The sequence below is a fragment of the Pseudoliparis swirei genome, chromosome 11 (genome assembly GCF_029220125.1).
Source record: "Pseudoliparis swirei isolate HS2019 ecotype Mariana Trench chromosome 11, NWPU_hadal_v1, whole genome shotgun sequence".
In the NCBI taxonomy this organism is placed as follows: Eukaryota; Metazoa; Chordata; class Actinopteri; order Perciformes; family Liparidae; genus Pseudoliparis; species Pseudoliparis swirei.
This window is the reverse complement of record NC_079398.1, coordinates 21,064,469-21,091,149: the sequence shown is the minus strand read 5'-3', so window position 1 is coordinate 21,091,149 and position 26,681 is coordinate 21,064,469. Positions and strand designations below refer to the sequence as shown.

Here is a 26,681-nt window from a genome sequence, read left to right as displayed (position 1 = left end):
ACACCGTATTGTGTGGAGGTAGCATGTTAGTCGGAGGCGGGCGGAGCTAGAGGAGGCTGAGCCGGAGGGATGCTGCCGGAGAGCAGGTGGACACCGCGGATGTTTACGGGGATGCACTTTGCCGAGGGAGGATCAGAGGCGGCTGCAGCTCGGGGAATCTTTTCGTAAACGTTTTTTGTTTTTAACACCAAAAAAATCTGATTCACCCCGCCCCCCCCTCTCCCTCTCTCCCCGCCCCCCATCGCTGCTCTGCGGGGCTGACGGGCGCTCCCTCCCTCCCTCCCTCCCTCCGTCTGTCGGTCCTGCGTCGTGTCGCTGGAGGTGGCGACGATGTGAAGCTCCATCGTTGGGTCGACGGGCCGCAGCCGGATACTATGCGGGGACCGAGGGCCTCTGCACGGATCACAGGGGAGCGGAGCACCGGTCTAGAAAAGCTTCTGCAAACTGGCAGGTCAGTGTCTGTGTTTCTGCGGTGCAACCGAACCCCAGAGGAATGTAGTGACATGTTGTCCTGGAACTGCAGCTAAACATGTCTTTTAAAAAACTACAATTATATTATAATAATAATAATTTGACCCTGCGTGTTGTTTTTGTAATCTAAGTGCATATATGTTGTGCCTCTGTGCTGATACAGACACGAGAGGCCTGTGAGAGAGGTGTGAGTCCATGATGCTGAGTCGAGCTCGAGCCCCACATCTCGTTTTAAAATCAATCTTTTTCTATAAACTATGATAATATGGATATGTTGCAGGATCCAAACGTGCTCCTGGGTCGATTGTGTGATGTAGAGTGAAAAATAATGCATGAGTAATCAATTTCTCCACGGCCTAGTAACTCTGCCCAAAATAGACCCTCTATTATAGGACTCTGGTGTTTTTGTGTGTCTTATGTCACTTCCCTGAAGGGGAAATGTCTCATCTGGCGTAAAAAATAATAATATATGTGCATGAATATGTGCTCATGCATGCGTGCATCTCTGAGCACGCGCTATGCCCCTCCCCCACAGGCGGCAACTCTCGTAAACCCTGGACTGAATGCTGTAATCCTCTAATTGAAACCTCTTCCCACTATTTCATCCCCTCCTCATCCCCTCCTCCACCTCCTCCGCCTCCCCCTCTTCCTCTTCTACCTGCAGTATCAGCCAACTATGGTCGACCCCTCGGAGGCCGAGGAGCCGAACAGGTGCAAAGGCTCGCAGTTGGATGCGCCGGCTGCGGCCAATGAGGAGCTCCGGCTGCCAGAGCAGGCCGAGGGCGCCGAGCAGGCCGAGGGCGCGAGGACAGAGGATGACGACGATGACGCCGGGTTCGAGACGCCGCCCTCCGGCAGTTCCGAGCCCAGCCCGTGCCACGCCGCGACCCCGGCGGAGCTGGACGGCGCCTCTCAGGAGCCGCCGCCGCCCGAGCGACCGCAGACTCAGCCCGACGCGGACCCGTCGCCGAAGTTGCACCTGGACCTGTACAACTTCGACTCGCCGGTGGCGGAGGGCAGCCGCTACGTGTTGACGAGCCCTCGCTCTCTGGAGGCGTGCGCGTGCTGCGGGGTCAAACCCGTGGAGCTGCTGGCGCGCCCGCCGGCGGACTTCGCCCGCGAGGCTCCCGGCCGCTCCATGCGCGTGGCGGCGGGCCTGTTCGAGGTCCACGAGAGGGACCGGCACGGCAAACTGAGGCGGTGCCGGGAGGAGAGGGAGAGGATCGTGAGGGAGGAGGAGAGACGCGTCCTGCAGGCGGCGGCCGACACCGGCGGCGAGGCTGTGCCCGCCGCCGGGGAACGGCGGCACGGCGCCTCCTCGGGGTCCTCTGGACCGGTGACCTGCGGCTCGCCCCCCGACAGAGCCTCTAGAGCCGCGGCCCCGACCTCGAGTACATGGCCCAAATCTCAGCCCTCAAAGAAACCCGCCTCCACAACCTCCACGCCGTCCTCCATAGGCGGAGTCCACGGGTCGACCCGGCATTCGCCGGAACGAGTGAAGTCGGCGCGGCCGCTCTCGTCCGGCCCTCCGGCGGTCTTCGCGAAGTCACCCGGCGGTAAATCGTCCAACACTTTCCCCCGGTCCACGCCGAGGAGCCCCGCCTTCCCCCGAGCCAACTCCACGCTGACGTCGTCGGCGAAGAAGAAGCCGGCGGTCCAGAGCGGCGCCGGCACGCCTCTGAACGGCGTCCCGACGCCGGTCTCTCAGCACAACGGACACCCCGAACTTCACGCCGCGGCGCCGGAGAAAAGCCACTCGCTGGAGTCCCTACGGCGGAGGACGGAGGCGGTCTGCTCCTCCGCCTCCACCACCACCACCACCACGACGTGCACCTCCTCCGAGTCGGGCGCTTCGTCTCCTTACAGCTGGGACGGCGCCCGAGCCCACTGGGCGAAGGTCTCCTGCCCTCGCGCCCGCACCATGGCCACCTTCAACTCCCTGACGGGCCGCAGCCTCAGCCTCGGCGACCTCAGCCACTCGCTGCAGACCACGCAGCAGGTGGAGCGCATCGTGCGGGAGGTGCGACGCCGGGGCCTGAAGGCCGTGTCGGAGCGCGACCGCAAGATCGCCGCTCTGATGCTCGCCCGGTACCAGGAGGAGGACATCATGAGCCGGACCCGCCACGTGGCGCACCTCCAGTGGGACAGCGAGCGGCGGATGGACGAGCTGCGCCGGGAGCAGGAGGAGCGCGAGAAGCAGCGGGCGGTGCTCCAGTGCCAGCGCATGTGGCACGCGCAGGTGTCGCTACGGCAACGGCGCCTCGGCCAGCGGGAGCGGCTGGCGGCGGCGGCCGCGATGCGGCAGGCCGAGGAGAGCGGGGAGCGGTGGCGGGAGCTGGCGGAGCGGCAGGAGCGCGGCCGGCTGCTGAGGCTGCAGCAGGCGGCGCGCGACGAGAAGCAGAAGAAGGCGCTGCAGGAGCAGAACCTGAAGGCCCTGGAGGAGGAGCGGGCGGCCGCGTTGGAGCAGGAGCGGCTGAAGGAGAAGCTCACCATGGCCGAGCTGAAGAGGCAGGAGACGGAGCACCGGGCCCAGGAGGACCGGCGCGGCCTGAACAAGGCGGAGAAGCGGCGCCACGCCGCCCTGATCCAGGAGATCGCCCGGCGAGAAGAGGAGGAGAGGGAGGAGGCGCGGCGGGCGGCGGAGGGGAAGCTCAGCCGCTCCCTGGAGAACTACGGGCAAATCGTGGAGCGCCGGGGCCAGGAGCTGAGGCAGAAGGCGGAGCGCGAGGAGGAGCAGACCCGGAGGGCGCGGCGGGCGGCGGAGGAGCAGGAGGGGCGGCAGCGGCGGCTCCTGGAGGCGCGCGCCGGGGAGGCGGAGCGGCGGGCGCGGCAGGCGGCGGCGGCGGCCGAGGAGCGCGTCCGGGAGAGGGCGCGGCGGGCCGTCCGCGCGCGCCAGGAGAAGGAGAAGCTGCAGAGGGTCAACCGGCGGCGGGTGGAGGGCGAGGAGGAGCGGCGGCGCCGGGAGCTGCTGCAGTCCATCGAGAGGAAGCTGGAGAAGAGCGAGCAGATCTTCCGGGAGAAGCGGGCGGTGCTGGAGGGCGCCCGCTCCGTGGCGCGCGCCTCCTTCCACGTGCGCGACCGCGTGCGGGAGGAGACCAACATGCGCACGTTCGACAAGATGGCGCTGGAGGCGCTGCTCAACGCCGCCTGCCTGGACGACAGGTGAAGGCGCCCCCCCCCCTCGTCTTCTTCTCTCCTCCATCTTCGCCCCGTCGGCTCGTAGAGCCCCCCCCCTCTCTCTCTCTCTCTCTCTCTCTCTCTCCCTCTCTTTGGCTACTGGACTGAAAGCTGCTCATGAAAAGGTTCATTGTTTACCAGGAAGCACATCTCCATGGCAACTGCAGAGGCTTTAAAGGAGAGGTGCTGCAAAGAGGAAAACAAACTCAAATGGTTCTCGCCCCAAAGAAAATAAAAAAGTGGGAACTTGTTGTCCGTCAGTTTAAGACAAAGGACGAAATATTATAGAAATAAAACCCCAGGATGGACTCGACTGAGCCGCTGATGAGACATCAGAGGACTACTTCTTTCCTCTCTTCTTCCTGTGTCTCTTCTTCATGTGTCTCCTCTCTTCTTCATCTGTCTTGTTGTTCTCCCCTCTTCTTCTTCATGTGTCTCCTCTCTTCTTCATGTGTCTCCTCTCTTCTTCATGTGTCTTGTTGTTCTCCCCTCTTCTTCTTCATGTGTCTCCTCTCTTCTTCATGTGTCTCCTCTCTTCTTCGTGTGTCTCCTCTCTTCTTCATGTGTCTCCTCTCTTCTTCATGTGTCTTGTTGTTCTCCCCTCTTCTTCTTCATGTGTCTCCTCTCTTCTTCATGTGTCTCCTCTCTTCTTCATGTGTCTCCTCTCTTCTTCATGTGTCTCCTCTCTTCTTCGTGTGTCTCCTCTCTTCTTCCTGTGTCTCTTCTTCTTCCTGTGTCTCCTCTCTTCTTCTTCATGTGTCTCCTCTCTTCTTCATGTGTCTCCTCTCTTCTTCATGTGTCTCTTCTTCTTCATGTGCCTCCCCTCTTCTTCATGTGTCTCCTCTCTTCTTCATGTGCCTCCCCTCTTCTTCCTGTGTCTCCTCTCTTCTTCATGAGTCTCCTCTCTTCTTCATGTGTCTCCTCTCTTCTTCCTGTGTCTCTTCTTCTTCATGTGTCTCCTCTCTTCTTCATGTGTCTCTTCTTCTTCATGTGCCTCCCCTCTTCTTCCTGTGTCTCCTCTCTTCTTCATGAGTCTCCTCTCTTCTTCTTCCTGTGTCTCTTCTTCTTCATGTGTCTCCTCTCTTCTTCTTCATGTGTCTCCCCTCTTCTTCATGTGTCTCCCCTCTTCTTCGTGTCAGATGACCGTAAACAGAGAGCGCCACCTCTTGAGGTCGACAGGTAGGAGGTTGTTCTTGCTTTCACGTGTTACGCAATACCTTTTGCTAATGTTACAAACTGTTTTCTTTGGTGTAACATATATAAATAAATAAAAAATCACAACCACCGTTGATCACTCTGACCCCGACTTGAAAAATATAAGCGTTGTCCGGGCTCCAAAGGCCTCCAGCTGCGCTGATCCTCTCACAGATTACAAGGGGGGAAAGGGAGCTCCACATGAGCCGTTTGCCCTGTCGCATAGCAGGCGTTGCCATAGCGATAGAAATCGGGACGGAGCAGCGAAAGGTGAATGACTGAGCAGAAAGAGAGCGTGGGAACATGACTGAGCCGTCTTTCTGGTGTGTTTTTTTATTTTGGAGGGGAGAACAACAAGCCATCGCTTCGTTACGCTGACATCTGTGTGAAGCAGAGAAACCCCGATGTTCTTGAACTTCACTCAGGACGGAGACAAACACCGGGCTGCATTTTGAATGAGGCGTTAGATGACTGACGGGATTATGAGCCACGCCACAGGAGCGTCACGGGGAGACGGCGGTCATTTAACACACTCTGACTTTGTTACGACATATTTACGATTACTCACTTATGATAGGCTATAATGTGACATTTCTATGACATTTTACATTATTTATTTATTTGCACACCTGTTAAAAGGCTTTGATTATTATTGGAGTATGTGTATTATTTATACTATATCCAGTTCAATTTGAAAATGAGGAATTTGAGGAAATTCTGTTCATTCAATCTTCATTGAATATCCTGTGCTATACTATGACATGTATTATTTTTTTTATTTTATTTTATTTGTTATGTATTTTTTTATTTGGAAATATTGACAGGTACATAACACAGTAAACGTGTACTTTAACTGATATTTCCATTGTTTTTTCATCTTTGGGTTAACACATATAAACAGACAACAAACACCCCCCACCCCCCCCCCCCCCCACCCCGAGTACACCCACCCAGAGGAACAGGAACATAAATATAGATAAAAGAGGTTGTGTCATTTCGCCGAGCCAGACGTCTACATATGTACTTAAACACACACACATCTGGTACGTCTGTATGTAGACACACCTGCATCCATCTACACATCTGTATTGCTTGTAATCCCCTTCTCATTGTTTTTCCTTCAGGTCCTGGTGATGAACAAGAGCTGGCGATGTCACCCACAATCCTCCTTTTCTTCCCACACTGATCCACCAAACCGTTCCTCTCATGGAAATACATCCATATCAAGAGGTTTTTGTTTATTTTTTAATTGAAGTGAGTAACTGCTAACAGTGCGATCTTCTTTGATCCATAAATGACATGTGCGAGGTTCAAACGCAGCTTTATTAGCATCGAGGCATGTCGTTCCGTCCCTACGAACCACGACACGTGGCTTTCTTTTCCGTCTCATTTCCGGTGTTATCGGTTATAATTTGTTCATTATCCTTAAAAAGTCAGCGAGTTACGACGAGTCGCTCCGCTTTTTGTTTTCCAAAGCGTCTGTTCCTGTAAATCAAAACCAGGAGAATAAATCAATTTTACAAGATGGATTTGCATTGTGTGTTGAGTACACAAACGATCCTCAATAACACGACAGCTGTTCCTAACATCCATATAGTTTACACTCATAATGACTTTCACTAAATACAATCTGCTCTATCATCTTCAGGTTCAATAAAAACAGTTATTTGGGTTCCATAGATCCTGGACCTGAAGGATCGTGGAATATGCCGACGACCAACTATGCCATGGCTGAGACTCCGCCCACTGTTGAGACTCCGCCCACTCCTCTACCTCCATCTGCCTGATGGATCGTGGAGGTCTGGATCGTGGAATATGCCGACTACCAACTCTTCATACACTCTGTCATATTCATTGTGTTGTTACTGTGTTTTAATTTGTGTATAATGATTCCTTCTGGTCACATGACATCTATTGTTCTGTCCATCCTGGAGAGGGATCCTCCTCTGTTCTCTCCTGAAGGGTTCTTCCCTATTTTTTTCCCCCTGAAGGGTTGTTTGGGAGTTGTTCCTGATCCGATGTGAGGTCAAAGGTCAGGGATGTCTATGCACCAGACGTGTGTGTATCTGAGGACGTCTATTGAGATGAAGCTAAGGCCCGTGTGTCCCCCCCGTTAACACCCCTCTCTCCCCTCAGTCCTCCGTTGCGTTCGCGGCGTCCTTCCGGGCGATGAGCTCGTACACGCCCTCTCTGAAGTCGCTGTCAGAGGTCAGGCGCCGCGCCGTCTCCCGCAGCTCGTCCATGCCGCCGCCTTCAGCGGCCGCGACGCCGAAAGACTTCGAGTGCTTCACTGCAACAGAGGAAAAACACTCACTGGCAATCAGGCACGTGCACAGACATTTTGGGGGGCAGGTGCTCAAACCCCCCAAAAAAGGGCACCCATCGGCCAAAAACAGACAGAGCTGAAACATAAGCAGCATGACACTAACTCTGCGGTCCTCGACCCGCGTTTCCTATTGGCAGGATTAGACGGCTAGCTTGCATTTTCCTTATAAATAAATATGAATTATTACATGGCAACGACAGTACAAGAGTTCTGATTGGCTAACGGGTACTCTTGTAAAAAAAATAAAAATAAAATGCCCCGTCAAATATCAAAATACATTTGGAGGGAATTGATGACAGAGAAAGTATTTTTTATTAAATACTGATGAATGAGGAAACAATTTGTCTCCAGAAAAAGGGGCAGTTTTCTCATCCAGGGCAAAAGGGGAGGGGCTTGAGCACCACTAGGGGTCTATCTGTGCACGTGCCTGCTAATACAGGAATCGTGTACAGCGTGTCTTTTTTAACATGCTGATGACTTTTTATGAGCTTTTTTTTCTCCATCAAGTGGATGAATTCAGCCGTAAAGTGTAGGCCGTGGCGTGATGCTGCTGCTGCTGCTGACTCACGGCGGTGGCGTCTGGACGCTCTCCTCTGGACCCGGCAGCTCTTGATGCGCCGGGCGGCGGCTTTGTGCAGATACACGGCGTTCTTCATGATCGAGGGAAGCTTCGCCTCGATCTCAGCGGCACAGATGCACTCCTCGAAGAACCCTGGGGTCACACACACACACACACACACACTCCGGTTGTCTTAACTGTAACTGCTTTAATGTGTTGTACGGCGACCTTGAGTGCCTTGAAAGGCGCCTTATGAAATAAATGTATTATTATTATTATGTATTACACACACACACACTTTCAGATGAATGTGACGGATGTATTTTGTTTATTATGAGTGGAATATTGGTGGTGAAACCTAAATGTAATTTTAAGATGGACAAAACTAGTTTAATAAAAAGTATAAAAATAATCTGAAAGACAAAGTACTTTTTGTGTACTTCTGTACGTAATGGAAGTGGAAGAGTATTTTCCACAGAAATGTCTCCCCAAAAATCTGCATGCTTTAAAACTACATTATCTTGTTTAAATATGTAAACTAAACTATTAAAAAGTATGGGAACTGTTACATTTGTTTTCATCCCATTGATTGAATTTGTTTGCAGCTTTTACTGGAACAAAATCCTAAATATTGGCAAATATTTATATCAGTCTTTCTTCTTTACATTAGAGCTATGAAGCGTTAGATAAATATTACAACTTTAGACATGAAAGATGGAATATTGGGAATATTTAATTATTACTCATTTTCATACAGAGCTGCAAAGATTTGCTGATTAATAGTCAATCGATATTAAACAATCAGCAACTATTTGGATAAACAATTCAAAACTTTAGTAATTATTTTTAAGCTTTAGCTTTTTAAGCTAAAATGAAAAATAAATCCCCTGGTTTTTTTATTTAAAAAACATGAAAAGATCACAAGAAATTATAGAAGGCATTTTTTGGAAATTTCATAAACAAACAATTAATTGAGAATATAATTATCAGCTGCAGCGCGGATAATGTAAAGGTTGATAACTTGTGGGGATTGAATTGAATCAAATAAAAGTTACAACTTTCTGTGGACTTAAAACGTGAAACATCAACTGATACCAGCTGAACATGATCAACATGCGATGCCACATCTGTCCAGAGGGGGGCAGTCACGTGTCACATCAGATGATCTACTCATGAACTTCAGTACTTTGTGTGTGTGTGAGAACATCTCAACCTGCTCACTTGTACGTGTGTCTCTAATTGACTGGGACATCCTGATGACCCCCCCCCCCCCCTCTCATGGAGACTAAATGCCATCCTGCAGCGCGTTGCCGTCGGTTACCAAGGTACCAGTGGATGCACTCACTCCTCAGCTGAGTCACGCCGCCCTTCATCTTCTCGTCCGTCTCTCTGGTCCGCTCCAGGGAGTCCAGCCCGCTCTCCAGGTCCTGCAGAGCCTGTTCAGCCTGATCCAGCCTCTTCTCCAGCTCCACCCGAGACTCTATCTCCACCTAATGCACACAGGGAGACACAGACACACAGACACACACACACACACACACACACACACACACACAGGATGTTGCTTTAACAGAGTGGGTTACATCGATATACTGAGTTTGGATGTGGAAATATTGGTCTATTAATGAGGAGGAAAGGTTTCCAGCAGCTGAAGGGGTCACGGTTTATTAAACTTTACGGTTTATTAAACTTTGCGGTTTATTAAACTTCCAACTATCTCATGGAGGAGACGGCCCCTCAAAAGTAATTGCATTTTTCAGGATGAACTGAAAGCTACAGGCTAGTCCACCTTTATATTTATGCAAGATGTGAATTTAAATCCAATAGTAGTGACGATACACAGAATAAATACACCCAGAAGTCTGGAAGAAGACAGAGAAACGTGAGCCGATGTGTCAGAGGAAGCGAAAAGGTAATTTCATCCAGAGAAATCAGGAAGAGGAGAAGACATTTTAATTATCAGAAAGTGTATCCAGGATGAAGAACCGCCCTCAGTGAGTTGCTCCAGACCGGTTTGTCCAAAAAGATTCGCCCTGACTGTCGTTTGTTCAAGCAGAGCCGGATCCACAAACACTGAGGTCACGTCCTCGGTGCTCACGGGAGAATATTATGAAAAAATATCTTTAAAGATATTTTAAAAGGTTTCAGACGAACTGAAGGATTAAACGTTGGCTTGTAAAATGATCCAACTTCTTCAAATAAATACACAATTGACCAGAAGGCAGAATACATCAAATATATGAACTAAAAACATTGAGTCTGATGTGAGGTCTAATTAGTCTGAGGGTCCAGACTCTAGAGCATGAGAGGGTTGGACTAACGACTTCCTGTGATGCGGATGAGGGCAACAGACAACACGTCGCCTTCTAACTGGTGCTTCTTCTTCTTCAGTGGTGTCTTTATCGTTCCTCTCGTCGAGCCCTTTTTCATTGTGTTGTTTACAAATCCTAAAAAAAAACAGCTTTAAAGCCTGAAATACGCGTTAAAAACTCACCCTTTTTCAGCTGTCATTAAAACAAATGTGTATCAAGTTTATTACAATAAGGACCTGCTGAGCTTGAGTTGATGTACATTTGGGACGATGAGGTCACGGGACGATGAGGTCAGTGGGAGTTGTTCCTGATCTGATGTGAGGTCAAAGGTCAGGGATGTCTATGTGTTCAGATTGTAAAGCACTCTGAGACACATTTTAAATTTGTGAAAATGGGCTCTACAAATAAACGCACAGACCGACAGGAGTAAAGGAAGTCGTCCCGGTGGACCGGTGGGAACCGAACACGCGGTCGCCGTTGACGACGCCGCCGTGGCCGACGCCTCCGTTACCTTGAGCTCGGCCTCGGTCTGCTGCTTGTCCACGGTGAGCTGAGAGAGCGACTGCTGCAGCGTCCGAGCCTGAGAGGAGAAGTACTCCCTCTCCTGCTGCAGGACCTGAGCCCGCTGGTCGTTCTCCCGGAGCCTGAACAACAACAACAACAACAACAACAGCATCATCTCCATGCACAACACAACAACACAGAGGAATATGTGCATGTCTTTATCCTAACGAGGACACGGTCATATCATAACTCAGATTTTGGTGATTTTAAATGATTCAGCTGGTTATTTTAAGCCCTTTTTAAAGCTCAGAGCGTAAGCTGGAAAGTGCTTCTGGCTTTCAGCCGCGGGGCTGGATCCCCGCTGAGCTCTCTGAGCTCGACGGGACACAGAGGAAGGCGCGCAACGCGTACCTGGAATTTAATTTCTAGGTAAAAAAGGAACCAGAGAACTTTCTGAGACAGAAATCTAAAGTTTGACAGTTTGGGAAAGAGCTTCGTGTGAACATGGCTGTAGGGCTACGAGTCTGTTCAGATGCCGTTTATTACAAGATGCATCACCTGTTGGTTAGTGAGCTTTAGAGGTGTTGCCGGGCAGAATTACCTTTAGACAGCCAGGTAGTTTTTTAAAGTTTGATGTGGTTTTATCATAATTTTTTTTAAATTAAAATTCATGAAAAATTGAGATTTCGTACATCCCCAATACATTTTTAGAAATGATTATTAATAACAAATAAAATGCTGCTATAAAAAATTTTAAATGTCAATTCTAATATCATAAAACAATAATAACATTCTTTGTGTAATAGATCGTCAGATATTTTGACCTTTGTTGCTCATCAGTTTGACTTTGCATCTGGTTTGAAACTCTTCCGTATGATTATGTTTTCTTCTCTTTTGTCATGCAGCTGTTTGTGTCGGTCAGGAGGAGGAGGAGGAGGAGGAGGAGGAGGAGAGGGGAGTGAGAGCTCATGGAAACATAACGATACGGCTCGCAGCAGAACATTAGTGCTGCACAGTCGATAGCGGCTGCCTGTAATATCCCACTTACTGGTGCTGATCAATGGCTGGTTGTTTACGGATCGATACACATTTCCACCAGCGGTAACATCCTCTGTGCCATTAGCACAGGGGCCTCCTGCAGGGTTCGGCCCCAGAAGGAAACCGCGGCCCTCGTGTCGGCTTACATCACCTCGTATGTTTCTAATGTTTGACCCCGACACTTACATCACTCTCGGAGTCATTTGTGTGAGTTAAATTCACCACAAATGACTTCTGGAGAATCGGAGGGAACAGTAAATATGACAAGTCTGTCGTCTGGTCTGGTTACGCAGCGGCGGCCACGTTGGATTCCGTCTCAGTCGTCACTCACTTGGCGTCGGCTTGCTCCTTCTCCTTCAGCAGGACCTTCATCTGCTCCTCGATGTGCCTCAGGTCCTGCAGCAGGTCCACTTCTTCGGGGTCCGCGCCCTCCTCAGGCTCCCTGCAGGCGGAGCTCTCGCCCCCCGCCGCCTCCACCTCCTCCACCTGCTCCTTCTGCTCCTTCACCCCCAGCAGCTCCAGGGTTCTCCTTTTCTCCTGAGAGAGCTCCTGGAGGACACAACAACCGATTCAGATCCCCCCCCCGCCCCCGAATCTCCTCAGTGGAGAAGAATGTATACAGGAAGCTGAGCAATCATGATTTGCGCTGGAAATAATGTAAAAAAATAAAGAAATAAACTTCCCGTCTATTTAAAGAAAAACAATCTCACTTCAAAGCTCTGGAAAAAAAATCACAAATTATATTTTCAATAAATGTTCAGGTCTTTTTACATTTTTAAAAGAGGGAAAAAGTTGATCTATATACTCTAGTTACCTTCGCATTGAAAATGCGGAAGGTTATGTTTTGATCGCAGTGTATTTATTTATTTATTTGTATGCGTGTTACTCGCATAACTCAAAAAGTATTAAACCGAATCGCATTAAGTTTGGTGGGATGATCGGGTCAAAGATCAAGGTCAAGTTCATGAAAAGGTCAAAATCTTCTTTTTACCAGAGCACGGTCAATTTTTATCCAATTGGCATGCAACTAATGCCAACATTTTCAGAATTCAATGCCAAATCTTGTGATATGCGAAGGTATGCGCTCTACCGAGTGCCCGTTATAGTTATAATATGCACAAATATTTTAAGATCCGTTATAAACTTTGTGAATAAGACTGAACGATTCGAGGCTCACAGTGAGTGAGTTATGAAGGAGCACAACATCAACATCACTAAATACATTTTGAGATGTGTGGATGTTTTGGGAATAGTTTATTAATAGTTATATAATCGTTTCATAGTTATTTTGGTGAATGTGCGTCTTTGCTTTCCGGAGTGAGATGACACGATGGATCCTAATCGTCCGTTAAGCTGAAGCCTCGAACCAGCCGAGCGCCGACCCGTCGGACGTCACAAAGCCGCCGCCAACGCTAACGCTGAGCACTCAACGTCTCGTTGGTTAATCCTTATAAAAACTGAAGTATAAAAAGAACATTTGTTATTCCCTTCGCATTGAAAATGCCGAAGGTTATGTTTTGATCGCCGTGTATTTATTTATTTATATGCGTGTTACTCGCATAACTCAAAAGGTATTAAACCGAATCGAATGAAATTTGGTGGGATGATTGGTTATTATCCGGGGACCATTTGATTAGATTTTGGGATCGATCGGGTCAAAGGTCAAGGCCAAGGCCATGAAAAGGTCAACATCTTCTTTTTAGCAATTTCTATCCAATTGGCATGCAACTAATGCCAACATGTTCATAATTCAATGCCCAATCTTGTGATATGCGAAGGTATGCGCTCTACCGAGTGCCCGTCCGTTGTTGCCTTCCTGGAGTTTCTCACAAACGGCCTTTTACCCCCCGTTTTCCACTTCTTATGCTAAGCTAATAAGCTAATAACTAGCTTCACGTTAAACAGACGACGAGAGAACGAAGAGGCGGATCTCGTCCTCCTTTCATTCTCGACTTTTTGTTGTGATCGTAATCTCGTCACCGCACGGCTCTGACCCCCCACGACCCCACCGGAAGTTGCTTTAACGTAAAAACCCATCACGTGAGTGGGGTCATTGTTCCACCGGCTGCTCCCACCTCGATGGATCTCTGCAGCCGGACGGTCAGGTTGCTCAGCTCCTCCTTCTCGCTCTCGACGCCCTTCAGGGAGTTAGCCGTGTCGTCCAGGTCTCTGCCGACCAACGCACGGTCAGTCGCACTCACGGACGTGACTGTGAGCCGTAACCGGTGTCGCTCAACATCACCCGCAACACGCTCTCTCTCTTACTCTTTGATATGCTCCTGCTCCGCCTTCAGCTCCACCACCACCTCCTCGAACTTCGCCTTCTCCTCCTCCAGCACCTGGTTCAGACGCTCCAGCTCCTGCAAACAGGGCGGAGGGTCACGGCTCCCCGACGGCTGGATGCTGAAGGTTTAGAGCGTTTACTTTTTCCCAAAATCAACTTTTTTTAAAAATTCCAATCCCCTTTCCGCCTGAACGTACTGTTGCCGTGGGAACGGGGTCAATGAAAAGGTCTCACCTCTCTCTGCGCCCTCTGGTGACCGACCTCCTCGGTCTCCTCCATCAGTTTATCTGGAGGAATAAAACTCTCTTCATGTAAACCGCCTCAGCTTGTTAAACCTTTGGAAAAGGAGAGGTGAGGTGATGCCCCCCCCCCCTCCGTGTTTACCCAGATACTCCTGCTTCTCCTTGGCCAGCTGCAGCCCCTGATTCCCCAGACTATCGATCATGGCCTCCCCCAGCTGGGCGTTCTTCCACGTGCTGTTGGACGAACGCAGAGATTCAAACAAAGACGTGGGACGACTATTTCACCGTTTCATCAAAACACGGTTGCTCGGACATTCACGGTTCACCGAGGATGAACCGCGGCGGTTCGGGTGGCCGTCGAGTTTCTCGTGACAGTTCACGCACGGCATTTACGCGAGGATGAATTATATTGATCACAAACACTTTTTCTTTACGCTCCATCAACGAGGGGAACGTTTTAAATCAGTCCGACACTTTGATTTCCGACCTATTACCTTCAAAACTATCGACATTCCCATCAGCCTCAGCTGTACGTCGTGTTTAGCGCTAATCAGCATTAGCATCAGCGGTTTAGTTTCCACAAGGATGCTGTCAGTGTTAACAAAGCCTCAACTCTTCGTACACGAAGAGGCCGCAGCAGACAACGGGAAACGTAACGTCAGAAGAAATGATTCAACATTCTTATTCCGGTTGTTCCGGATCAGACCCTGTTCCACGTCATCTTTATCTCGTCACATTTACAACTCAAAGTCTCCAGTTTGAGCTGAACATCGAGGACACACTTGAGGATTTTGCCGGATTTTTTTCTTTCTTCCGACAAACAAAAACATCCATCAAAAATAATTCTACAATCCAATGGAAATTCCAACACAGAGGCTTCAAGAGTCATGGCCTCTTGGAGTCGTCCCTCCAGGAGAACAACACTCACACTTTCCCCGACTCCTGCAGCATCTCCATCCACTGGACCTGCTCCTCCCCGGACTCAGCGGCCAGCACGACGGTGCCCTGGGGGACGCACACGCAACCGGAAACATCAGCAGACCGTCGATAAAGGACTCCGTGAAGGCTGTAAAACATCTTTGTGCTGCTGACAGTTATGTAACACTGACTGCGTGTCCCACTGCGTGCCTTTAGTCCGGTTTGTTGCAGGATTAGACCCACACATCCTCACAGTTTGTTAAAATACGATTTAGAAAGGGCCGTTTCTGCGGGCCGCTTATTCACGCAACGCTACGTCGTGTGTTTGCATAGTTAATATTTTTAATATTTTTATATTTAATTTAATTTTACACTGCAGTCATTAGTATTGTATTGTATATGCATATATGTTGTATATATACATATATATTTTATTTTATATTTTACTTTGTATACTTTGCACAGTCATTGTATTATATTTGTTTGTGTGTGTGTATATATTATATATACATATATGTTTCATTTTATATACATATACAGGACTGTCTAAAGTTTATTTTTTTTAATATTTTAAAAACAAAATGTCATTTATTCTGGAAAAAACAATTCAAATCAAAATATCATCAGCCTTTTTTATATTTTTTTTTTTTTATTTATATTTATTATATTTTAAGAAACAAGAAAAAATTCTCATAAATAAATTTTAATATATTTCCAGAAAAAAAAAAAAAAATAACAAAACAGCTGTTGTTGTTTGCTCAGAAAGGGGACCTGTGTGCAGGTGTTTTACTTAAACAATTCAAATTCAAGTTTAATTTAATACCTACCTTTTTACTTTTTTTGATATTTTAATATTTAGAGATAGGATATTTTCTTTGAGTTTAAACCATAATCAGCAATAAATCATAATAAGAATAAATGCAATCAGTTGATTGATAAGTAATGCCAGAAGAATAATCATTTTTTTTTTTTTTTTTTTTTTACAGAAAAAAAAAGAAAAATATCATAATATTCTAATTTCTGAGACAAGTATTATATATCATTTTATTTTTTATATTTTACTTGTATACATCTATATCTTTCATCCGTGTTTTTTATATTTTATATTTTATATTTTATTCTCGTGTGTTTAGTTTATTGGTGCTGCTACTGTGACGACAAATTTCCCCTTGGGGATTAATAAAGTATATATCTATATCTATCTATCTAGTCGTGTGTTTGCATACTTGTGTGTTTGCATACTCGTCTTAACAAACGATACTTTAAACCTCCGTGAGGCCGATGACGTAACAGAGGAATGAGTGCGTGACGGGCTCGGGGGTCTCACAGTGAAGTCTTCCAGGTTGACCGCGATGGCGAAGGGCATGCCCATGTCTTCATTGGTGGCCACCACGCAGCCTCCCAGAGGGATGACCCCCTGCGGCAGAAACACACTGCGTTATTTATAATGCCGTTCGTGGATAATAGAGGTCAAAAACCTTCTGTTCCTAAAAACCAGAAAGTTACTTAACCCTCCTGTTACCTTTACTAACATATTTTACCCTCGGGGTCAATTTGACCCCAGCAATTAAAACCTCCAGAAAATTATTAGAATTAATATTGTTTCCCAAGTTTAAGTGTGAGGTACTTTATGTTTGTTTGTTGACTACCTAAATAGCCCTTTAAATATATAAAAAAGTTGATATTTCTTATATGTTTGACAGTGAAAAACAGCCTGGGGTCAAATTGACCCCAAAGAACACCGATATTAAACATCGAATGGGGTCAAATTGACCCGAAAGGAAACAGGAGGGTTAAGAGAAAATCCTCAAAAATGTTTAAGTGCACGTAGTCATCCGCTCAAAAAAAGAAAAGCAACAAGCATCTTGCGGGGGTCAGAGAGGGGGCAGCGGCTCACCTTGGGGTGGATGTTGAAGTACCGGTTGGTCTCAAAGTTTCTCCTCTCGCTCTCCGCATAGTAGAGCAAGAAGCTGTCTTTGATGATGAAGAATCTTTGAACCGAGGAAGACAATGAAAGCGACAGTGAGAAGGTCCGAGGAGCCGACACACTCCCGTACATTTCACTTTATGCTTCTGGCTCGGTGTAAATGATGGACATATTTCATCCATCAAGTGACCACTAAAGCTCTGTTGTAAATCTCTGATTCTTGTAACTCATAAACACAAAGCCGCTCTTGCCCTCCGTCGTCTTGGGCTGCATACGAGTTGTAAAGACTTTCACCTTCTCAGAATGTTTTATTTTAATTTAAATGAATAATTATCAAATTATCTGCAGCAGAATCCGAGGTAACCCGAGTTTAATGTTCCAGCTTAAAAAACTCTGCATCCTTAATTTCACTTTTCTTTCCAAGCTCCTTGCGCCTCTTCTTTCTCAAACTCGGTGCCTCCAGTTAATAGCGTCTCCTCTTCAGAGAGACGTTATTCGGATGAGTTTTGCTGACCTTAACGTGTGAAATCAGAGCAGTGGCGTGTTGAGGGAGTTTATTCAAAGTCTCTGAGGGTCAGTCACGCACATCTAAAGGTCATCGCACTGAAATCTCTCCAGTTTGGCCACAAAATGAGAATTTACCGAACAAATCCACCGACCTTTTGACCTTTGGGAAAGGTTACAAAGAGTGTGCAGCAAATGGACTCGCATGTAAACGCAAAGCATCATCGTGACGTAAGGTACCACCTCAAAGATTCTCTCACGTCAGAATGCTCTGATAGTGGGATGCCAAAAGCCCTGAGACCACCCTGTTGTTATATAAAGTCATTACCCCAAACCCTCAATGTTCATAAAGCAAGAAAAGATCAGTCAACATCAGAAATAGTCAATAAAGTCTGAAAATGTTATCGACCAGGATTCTGAAGTGTCACATAAACATGTTTTGTAGTTTGTGTCACTGCATATATACTGCAGCTGTAAAGCAAATACAACTTTGTTTACACTTTAAATACATGTTTTTATACCCGTGATGTCAAAGTATTGTTTTTCCAAAATATATCACAGCAAAGATGAACTTCTAAGGATCTTCCGACACTCTTAGGAAATAAAATACGAGGAGAATGTTCTCCACCATGAATGTCCACTCTCTAAATATTAAAAGGATTTTTAAAGTTAACGCAGGTTTTCTAGAAGCAGAGATTCTCCCCGCCTGCAGTCTGCAGGGCTCCGTCTGGGGCTAAGCGGTAAAAGACCAGCAGGTGACCCGCACCCGTCCCCTCACCTGCGGGCCCACTTGGTGGAGGGCCGTCCGAAGGGCCTCTTCCACAGCACCCCGTGCAGCTGCACCTTGGTGCTGAAGTCCAGCGCTTCACAGTCGGACTGCTCCATGGACATCCAGGGCGAGAGCAGAGAGTTCCTGGACGAGGACGAGAACATGCTCTCCACGCCCCGGTGAGGCGGGGGGGGAGAAACAAAAAAAAACCCCGACAACAACGAAACTATCTAACGGAACAAAAGATAAAAAAACAATAGGACCATCAAGTCGATGACAACCAGCCGGATGAGCCCAGAGGGCTGCGGGCACAGCTTCAGGACGAAAAGCCAGAAGAGTACCAAACAAATGCCGATAACTCGGCAGAGTGGAATGATGCGGCCGTCCATACGCCGGAGGCAGACTGACCGCACGGCGACGGGAACGCATGAGAACTGGGATGATGGAGAGAGCGGAAGAGGGGAGGGAGGAAGTGGAGGCGGTGGGGGAGGGGAGGAGAGGGGAGCTTCAGGAGTGAGTTCCTGAATCTGAAGCCGGTCGATACATTCCAGCCAGTAAAAGCTGTTCTATCACATCACTGCAGTCGCCGCGGTCTGCAGCTCTCTGCAGGTATACAGACTCCCCAGCCATCACTGCATTACCAACTCCATCACCCACTCCATCCCTCACTCCATCATTCACTCCATCCGTTGCTCCAGTGGTGAATTAGTGGAACATCTGGGTCAGAGACGTGGCTGCTGAGGATGGAGAGTCGGTTAACGTGCAGCTCAGCTCCGTTTGAGCATCGGATTAATTTACACAACATGTGTCGGAGCAGGCGGAGAGCAGATTATCAAGATATCGACAGCTCAGCCTCAAGAGAAGCGCTTGATCCCGCTGCGACGCCGTCGGGAAGAAATGCCTGAAACTGAGCTTCTGATTGGAGGAAAGTCAATTTGTTAAACATGTGACCAAACAGAAGAATATAAAGCCGTAAAGTCTTATCTTCATGAAGAAAAGAAAACTTCAGATGGGAAAATGTATTTTTTTATTTTAATGAAGTGGCATCAATTGGACCAGTTCAAATCTAGGAAAAACAGAGAATCTGACATGTTGAATGTTTTTTGCTTAAATTATCGAAAAACAGAAGAGACTTTTCACCCGTTAAAAAAAACTTTAATTTAGTCGTCATAAAACACGTCGCTTTACAACTGATGCTCACAATCAAAACTATGGAAATAAGGAGGCCTCATTCTGGAATGACAAAAAAATGAAAGAAAGAGAAACACCTCCACTGAAAATATTACAAATATTAACTTGATGAAAAAACATCTCCACTCAGCCCAGAAGTGACCCGTCACGTCGCCCCACACCTGCAGATATCTGAGTGTAACGAGTTTACAGTTTAATACATATATTTAACGAAAGGTTCACATTCATTTTTGCAAGTCTTGTATATGAAACATTTGTTCCCGTCTGTCATCGTGCGTCCAGACGACCTCATCACCCGACTCCAACGCAGAAGATCAGGAGTTAAGTTTAAAGTTGTCAAAATAAAATAAAAAGTTAGAGAGTTTCTATCAAGTTTGAAACTTTTAAAAAGGCAAAATAGTACAAGAGGAGAAGTGTGGACTTAACGGACTTTATTTGTTATAACCTTAACCCGTTATTTCCTCATACTCCAGAAGTATTGAGACAACCACTAAAGACCTTTAAAGACCTTAAAAACACTTTTTTCTCTATATCAGCTTCTTATGAGAACAGTTTTGGTGTCAGTGGGGAAAAAGTGTTAAGAGTTTAGCTCTTAATAATAATAATTATAATAACTAGGGATAATTTTTTCCTAAACTTTGATTGTTTTTGTATTTTGTCAAATATATTTATCTCATAGAGAATTGTGCACTATTCTTTACAGGGACTTCAGGAGGAAATATTCCTCAAAAACAAAATCATGCAAACAGCAATGGATTGATCCACAGAAAATGTATCTGCAACCATTTTGATAATTAATTAATCACGTGAGTAATTTAAAAGCAAAACTCGAGAGTCGAAGCCTCTGAGATTCCTTCATCCTCGGATAGTAACCTCGATACATTTGGGAGTTTTTGGACTGTGGGTTTAATGAAGCAAAACATTTGAGGACGTCACTTTGCACTCTTGGAAACCGACCGATCAAACGTGGAAATAATCAACAGGTTAATAGATGATTAAAATATCCAGCCGAATCCTATGAAGCCATTTCTAACTTTGCTGCACTGCTGAAAAAAAAGTGCAATTCCCCCCATTTTCATGCATATGATTATTGTCCATGTATGAAGAATTAATGAGGAGTAAAAAAAAGTGTCCTCTCCGGGTCTGTTCTCCTGAGCCGACGGTCCCTGCCCTGTTCATTCATTCATCAGAGCGGCTGAAATATCCCTCCAGCTCTTAACGACACGCTATACAATCACTTTAAGACAATTCTATACAGATACTTTTTTCCCCTTTCAACCTTTATTCATAATTACTCTCAAAGTATAAAAAAGGGAACAAAAATAAAGCACGTCCAGGAAACTCGACGAAAAAAAAAAGAAAAACGTTGCGACGAGCATCCGGGTGTTTACTGGAGACGACCTCCGTCGGTTGGCTGCGAGAAAAAAGTTCTTCTTTGGGAAGAAAGTAAGTCGGGAACGTTGACGAAGTAGAAGAAGGAGGAGGAGGAGGAGGGACGTTCCCATTCAAATCACTTTAGCAGGACTTTTATGCGTAGCGTTCCCATTCCATCACCATGGCAACGTCCTTGTGGCGCCGCCTCTTCGGGTATCGCTTCCGTCTCGATGGCATGGCACTTGAAAATCACCTCTCATCTATCGCAAGTGTTGCAGAGATTTAAACTCTGGACAAATTTTTTTTTTTTAAAGGAAGGGGGGGGGGGGGAAAAAAGAGAGAAAAGTTCTTGATATCGCCGGCTTAATCGAATCTAAATCTCTCCGAGCAACGAGTAAATCTAGTAAAACATCACCGGGATGGTCGGTTCTTTGACTGAAAACAAACTGGGTCCACTTCTGGTGTCGCCGAGAAAGAAAAATGGGGGTTCTGGTGGAATAAAAAGGACGCGTCAGCAACTGGAAGGTGTTTTCTCCGTCGTCTCTGATTTCCCTCCCCTCATTCATTCCCTATTTCAAGGTTTTTTAGTCACGAGACGCAACGGGCACCGGTCTGGTCCACGAGGGCCATCGGCGGACCACGAAGAACCACAAAGTTTGAAGTCTCCGCCCCCCCAGTACACCCGCCTTAAATCCGTCCTGCAGGTCTGGGTCTAGTGGTGGTGTCCCACAGAGAGCACCAGAGGAATGAGGCAGCCCAGCACCAGCACTCCCACCTCCACCTTGCTCAGTCCTTTCCCGCCGTGGCTGTGGCCGCCGCCGCCCCCGACCTCTGGGAGGACGTGGACGGTGGCCACGTAGAGGAAGGTGCCGGCGGAGAAGAGCATGGCGACGCCAGTGGCGTTGAAGTGTGACAGGGCCTCCTTGCTGCTCTGAAAGGGGGGGGGGGGGAGGGGCAACACACACACACACAGTGTGAGGCCAGACGTCAAACTGAATGTTATAAATGTATCCGCGTGGATCTCGATGTTTACCTGACTGAGGCCTAGAAAGGTCAGCATGGCGAGGACGGGCGCCGCCAGGGCGAAGACCAGGAGGTGTCTGCGGATCCGGTTCCTCTCCAGACCGGCGTGCATCAGGAACGACACCAGGCCGAACGCCGCGGGGGCCTGCGGAGGTCACACGGGTTCACATGCGCTGCAACTAACAATTCTGATTGTTCCATCTGCTAATTACCTTCGCATTGAAAATGCGGAAGGTTATGTTTTGATCGCCGTGTATTTATTTATTTGTATGCGTGTTACTCGCATTACTCAAAAAGTAATAAACCGAATCGCATGAAATTTGGTGGGATGATTGGTTATTATCCGGGGACCATTTGATTAGATTTTGGGATCAATCGGGTCAAGGTCATGGAAAGGTCAAAATCTTCTTTTTACCATGCACAGTCAATTTGTATCCAATTGGCATGCAACTAATGCCAAAATGTTCATAATTCAATGCACAATCTTGTGATATGCGAAGGTATGCGCTCTACCGAGTGCCCGTTCTAGTTAAATTCTCGATCCGTCATTTGGTCTATACAACGGGGGGGGAAAAAATGAAGAGTTTCAACTCTACTGCTGCCACACGGGTAATTTTACAACGACATATTTAAAAAGGATCTTGAAAATCGTCGATTTACGGATCCCGGCGCGAGGCGTCATTACCTTATGCAGCATGATGGCGACGAAGACGATGAGCTGGACGCTGGTCTGCGAGGTGGAGGCGGCGGCTCCCAGAGCCACGCCGTCAGCTGCAGACAAGACACAGCCGCCGAGGTTCACATCCGGCGAGTAGCACTCTAACTAAGTTCTTATTCTAATATTGTGAAAGAAAGAAAGAGAGCAACTGCTGCTGCTCATTTCTGAATTGTCCTCTCTTCCCATAGAGCAGTTAGTTACTCTGCTGTAGCAGAGAATAGGAGTTGTGTTACGTGAATGTAATAATAATAAAAAAAGGTAACTCTCTGTCCCCGCACCAACTGGTGATTTAATCTTATAAAGATGATTTGAACATTAAAAGTATTTTGTGGCATCTTTTTAGCCCAATAAATGCATTTAACAGCAAAAACCTACCTGCGGCGTGGACCACCAGGCCCAGGGTGGTGGTGATTTTAGAGTTGATTCTCGCCGACTCAGGATCCAAAACTACAAAAATATATATATATTGAGTTTAAGAAATACATACAAGTAGAACCAAGTGAAAGAACAGCGCCTCCGCACTGAGTGAGAACTGTGTGGCGTCGCACGTTGGCAGACTTCGGGAGCATCTGGGAGAACAGAATGTGCCGTTTGCAGGGTTCTTACACATGTTGACCGATGGATTTCCAGGACTTTTCCATGACGTTAAACCAAATTTCCATGACCAAACTGAAATCTCGGTATAAACATGAAAACTGGCTTACATTTTGAGCGTCTTTCTTTAAAAAATATATTAATTATTTCAAACTCGGCGTAAATCAACATGTGATTATGACACATTTCCATGACTTTTCCAAAACTTTTATGATTTAAGTTTTTTCCGTGACTTTTCCAGGCCTGGAAATGACCATTTTAAAATTCCATGACTTTTCCAGGTTTTCCATGACCGTACGAACCCTGCGTTTGGCACTCGGGGGTCGTTTTTGGGAGCAATTCAACAGCATAATTCTCCCCCTGGAGAAGATTAATAAGCGCTAGACGAGGCGATGCGCCCGCTGCCCCGCGTGGTACATTACATTACATTACATGACATTTAGCAGATGCTTTTATCCAGAGTGACTTACAATAAGTGCATCAACCTAGAGTACAAACTAAGAACAACAAGAATACAGAAAGTAACATTTCCTCAACATAGTCGAACTACAAAAGTACCATAATAAGGGCTATTTAAGTGCCACTGAAGTGCTAATCTGTGTTTTAATCCAGATATAGTCGGAAAAGATGTGTTTTTAGTTTCCAGCGGAAGCTGTAGAGACTTCCTGCTGTCCTGATATCAGTGGGGAGCTCGTTCTACCAATGAGGAGCTGGTACTGACCCTCGACGCTGTGCACGTGAGAGCTGCCGATCTGGTCCACCAGCAGCATGAACACGAAGCCCAGGACCAGAGACACGCCGATGCAGGCGTGGAGCTGCTCGTGGCTGTGCTCGTGTTTCCCGCCGGCGCTCAGGGCCGCCTCCGCTTCCCCCTTCACCTCGGACACTTCGGCGACGCCGATCTGGCCGTGGTTGTGATGCGCGCCTGGAAAAGGAAACAGGAAGGAGGCAGAGACCGGGGCTGTTAAGGAGAAGAAGAAAACTGCCAAGTGGTCAGAAACGATCACCGCGAGGCCGTCTCTTCGAGAGACAGAAGAACGTGTCGACACATAAAACACGTCCGCCTGACGGCTCGTTGCGCAAGAGCCGATGTCACCGGGCTGTTCTTTACAGATCGGTGGACTTTGTTCTGTTTGAGAAGGATTCAAAGTTACTCAGGCGAATGTCGACGTATTATAGATTTTGCATTCCTGGTGTCTCTGACTGCGTCGGCAGCGCTGACTAAGAGGCGCAGACACAGCAGAGAGCCGACAGGAAGCGTCCGACACCGAGGGCACCGGGCCGCAATCCGTGTTATTCAGTAAACTGTATTTATGAAGCAATTTATGGACAACTAAATTTATGGACAACTAAAAGAATTTAGTCACCTCGTTGTATTGTTTATCACATGAGAATGGAATTTGGTTATTCGTCTGCAAAATATTTGTTTATCAATTAATTTAAACAAAATATTTGTTTATCAATTAATTTAAACACAAATATTTGTTTATTAATTAATGTCAACAAAAATATTTGTTTGTCAATTAATTGAAACAAAAAACAAATAATTCAGTTTCTATAATGCGTTTCCTCTTTGATATTTCACTATCAATTTACTCTACATGGGATTTTAACATTTTTGACTTTTTTTTTACAGTTTGCCAGATATTATTCACTGTTTTCTAACAATATATTGATTAAAACATTCATCAAATTGGGGCCTTAATATTCATTCTCTGTCAATCGCCAAATGACCGGTTCCCAACATAATGCAATGCAACAGTATCGTCATCAAAGAGAGTTTGGGAAACCATAAACACACGTCGTTGTTTTTGCTGAAGTCTACCTTCCAGGATGTCTTCATAGAGCGCGTGGACCCCCTCAGGGATAATCACAGCCAGCGCGGTCCCACACAGCAGCCCGGCCCCCAGCACCGTGATCAGCTTCAGCTTTTCCTGGTGAAACAACCAAACAGGCGGATCCTCAGCACACGTCCGACTCGTTGTCGGATAAACTACCTGCGATAAGGTCAAACATCTCGGACATTTTATTGCTGAAACAGAGGATATTTAAAAAGGGCAATATCAGTTAAAACTGCTCTGATGCAAGTGTACAGATGGAGTGAATGCAGGGTTCTTACACATGTTGACCAATGGATTTCCATGACTTTTAACCAAATTTCCATGACCAAACTGAAATCTCGGTATAAACATGAACATTTTTGAAAATTGTGCGTATCGAGAGCGTACGCCGGCTTATATTTTGAGCGTCTTTCTTTAAAAAAATATATTAATTATTTCAAACTCGGCGTAAATGAACATGTGATTATAACAAATTTCCATGACACTTCCAAACTTTTATGATTTAAGTTTTTTCCATGACTTTTCCAGGCCTGGAAATGACCATTTTAAAATTCCATGACTTTTCCAGGTTTTCCATGACCGTACGAACCCTGTGAATGGTGCCAGGGAAATTGTTGTGGCTGCAGGAGTTAATACTTTCCAATTTAATGCATTTGACTTCGTGACTTTTGTTTTTTTTTAAACATAAGGTTTAGTAGCATAGGTGTCAGTCCGATCTGAGGAGCTATTGGTACAGCTGTCATTGGTAGTACTCTCAGGCTTTTAATTCTAATGTTCTGTCTAAGAGATTTAGAAATAAAGTGTAATTGACGTGCATGATGGATTATCTGATAAAGGTGATGTCATCACAGCTTTTTTTAGATGAACAAAAGCCGCCGACGAGAGGGGAACTTTCACCTCTCTCCAAGTTTCAGGAACGTGGTCAAAGTTTCCTCACATTTCCAAAGCCGAGCACGTCACGCACTCACCTCTGAGAAGTTGACCGCTAAAGGTATCGTCCCGGCCACGTAACATCCCACCAACATCGCGAGAGACAGCAGGCTGATGGAGCTGAAGTCGTCCATGGCTGCACTTTTATCTTCGGCTAAATCTTCTGAAGCATCAAACAAAACAAACCCGCACCTGTAACTACCTCTCGGCCCCCGGTGTCCGCGTTAACGGCTCGCCCCGCTAACCAGCATGACGCGACCTGTGGCTGCCGGTAGGGAACTGACGTCGGATGAACACACACGTCCTCGTCTCTGGAACCAGTTCCGCTCGCGGAGGAAACCTCCACGTTCACCGACCGTCGCTGGACGGAGACGTTCACAGCCTCTTGGCCTCGACGACGTCAGCTGAGCTCCGGTTAACGGGGATTCGACGCGTTAACGTTCGATTGCAAACGTCCGTCGCCCCGCATAGTTTGTCCTAAAATCGACTGTCGACGGAGGAGAATAATAATTGTTGTAGTAATAATCCAACTTGCAACCGACTCGGTTTGCGACTAGCTAAACAAACTGGAGAACGGCACTTCCGCTTGTTTGGTGCTGCAGTGAAGTGCTTCCGGGTCGGAACTCGTGTCCTCGAGCCTCAAGCGGCCGGAGCGAACCTGCCACGTCTCCGCGCGACACACACGAGGAAGTAGATAATATATAATAATATGATATAATAATAATAATAATACGTTTTTGTTGCATGACGAAATTATAAAGACAGAAGTAAACGACACGATAAAC

The 26,681-nt window shown here is 46.9% G+C and overlaps 3 protein-coding genes across 5 annotated transcripts; 1 reads left to right on the top strand and 2 right to left on the bottom strand.

Annotated features, from left to right (window-relative positions):
• The first annotated feature begins 46 nt into the window (after positions 1-46).
• ccdc177 (coiled-coil domain containing 177) lies at positions 47-6,369 on the top strand. 2 transcript variants are annotated; one of them, XM_056427236.1, is made up of 4 exons: positions 47-451; positions 1,136-3,633; positions 4,788-4,827; positions 5,967-6,369. In XM_056427236.1, exons 2-3 carry the CDS (start codon positions 1,148-1,150, stop codon positions 4,789-4,791), a joined length of 2,490 nt encoding a protein of 829 aa, XP_056283211.1. In that variant the 5' UTR covers positions 47-451; positions 1,136-1,147; the 3' UTR covers positions 4,792-4,827; positions 5,967-6,369. The 2 variants fall into 2 exon arrangements, with proteins under 2 accessions (XP_056283211.1, XP_056283210.1); XM_056427235.1 differs by lacking the exon at positions 4,788-4,827.
• On the bottom strand, positions 6,148-18,596 carry plekhd1 (pleckstrin homology domain containing, family D (with coiled-coil domains) member 1). 2 transcript variants are annotated; one of them, XM_056427238.1, is made up of 13 exons: positions 18,235-18,596; positions 16,923-17,016; positions 16,353-16,442; positions 15,036-15,112; positions 14,250-14,341; positions 14,100-14,152; positions 13,847-13,941; positions 13,657-13,750; positions 11,913-12,130; positions 10,551-10,683; positions 9,073-9,217; positions 7,737-7,880; positions 6,148-7,132 (listed from the first exon to the last, which is right to left on the bottom strand). In XM_056427238.1, the coding sequence occupies exons 1-13, from the start codon at positions 18,387-18,389 to the stop codon at positions 6,975-6,977; spliced, it is 1,548 nt and encodes a 515-aa protein (XP_056283213.1). In that variant the 5' UTR covers positions 18,390-18,596; the 3' UTR covers positions 6,148-6,974. The 2 variants fall into 2 exon arrangements, with proteins under 2 accessions (XP_056283213.1, XP_056283212.1); XM_056427237.1 differs by having other exon boundaries at positions 7,040-7,880.
• Positions 18,597-19,827: 1,231 nt separating this feature from the next.
• Positions 19,828-26,517, bottom strand: slc39a9 (solute carrier family 39 member 9). The gene is made up of 7 exons (XM_056427248.1): positions 25,935-26,517; positions 24,951-25,059; positions 23,847-24,050; positions 22,907-22,978; positions 22,499-22,584; positions 21,824-21,958; positions 19,828-21,721 (listed from the first exon to the last, which is right to left on the bottom strand). Exons 1-7 carry the CDS (start codon positions 26,028-26,030, stop codon positions 21,503-21,505), a joined length of 921 nt encoding a protein of 306 aa, XP_056283223.1. The 5' UTR covers positions 26,031-26,517; the 3' UTR covers positions 19,828-21,502.
• Positions 26,518-26,681: the final 164 nt, after the last annotated feature.

What these genes read in the sequence shown, in the direction of transcription:
- plekhd1 (XM_056427237.1), bottom strand. Translation starts at nt 18,389, where the DNA reads ATGTTCTCGTCCTCGTCCAGGAACTCTCTGCTCTCGCCCTGGATGTCC. An exon ending in TCCACCAAGTGGGCCCGCAG is followed by an intron (nt 17,017 to 18,234) that starts GTGAGGGGACGG and finishes CTCGGTTCAAAG; the next exon opens with ATTCTTCATCATCAAAGACA. An exon ending in ACTTCAACATCCACCCCAAG is followed by an intron (nt 16,443 to 16,922) that starts GTGAGCCGCTGC and finishes TTTCTGCCGCAG; the next exon opens with GGGGTCATCCCTCTGGGAGG.
- slc39a9 (XM_056427248.1), bottom strand. Translation starts at nt 26,030, where the DNA reads ATGGACGACTTCAGCTCCATCAGCCTGCTGTCTCTCGCGATGTTGGTG. An exon ending in CTATGAAGACATCCTGGAAG is followed by an intron (nt 24,051 to 24,950) that starts GTAGACTTCAGC and finishes TTCCTTTTCCAG; the next exon opens with GCGCGCATCACAACCACGGC. An exon ending in CCTGGTGGTCCACGCCGCAG is followed by an intron (nt 22,585 to 22,906) that starts GTAGGTTTTTGC and finishes TCTTGTCTGCAG; the next exon opens with CTGACGGCGTGGCTCTGGGA.
- ccdc177 (XM_056427235.1), top strand. Translation starts at nt 1,148, where the DNA reads ATGGTCGACCCCTCGGAGGCCGAGGAGCCGAACAGGTGCAAAGGCTCG.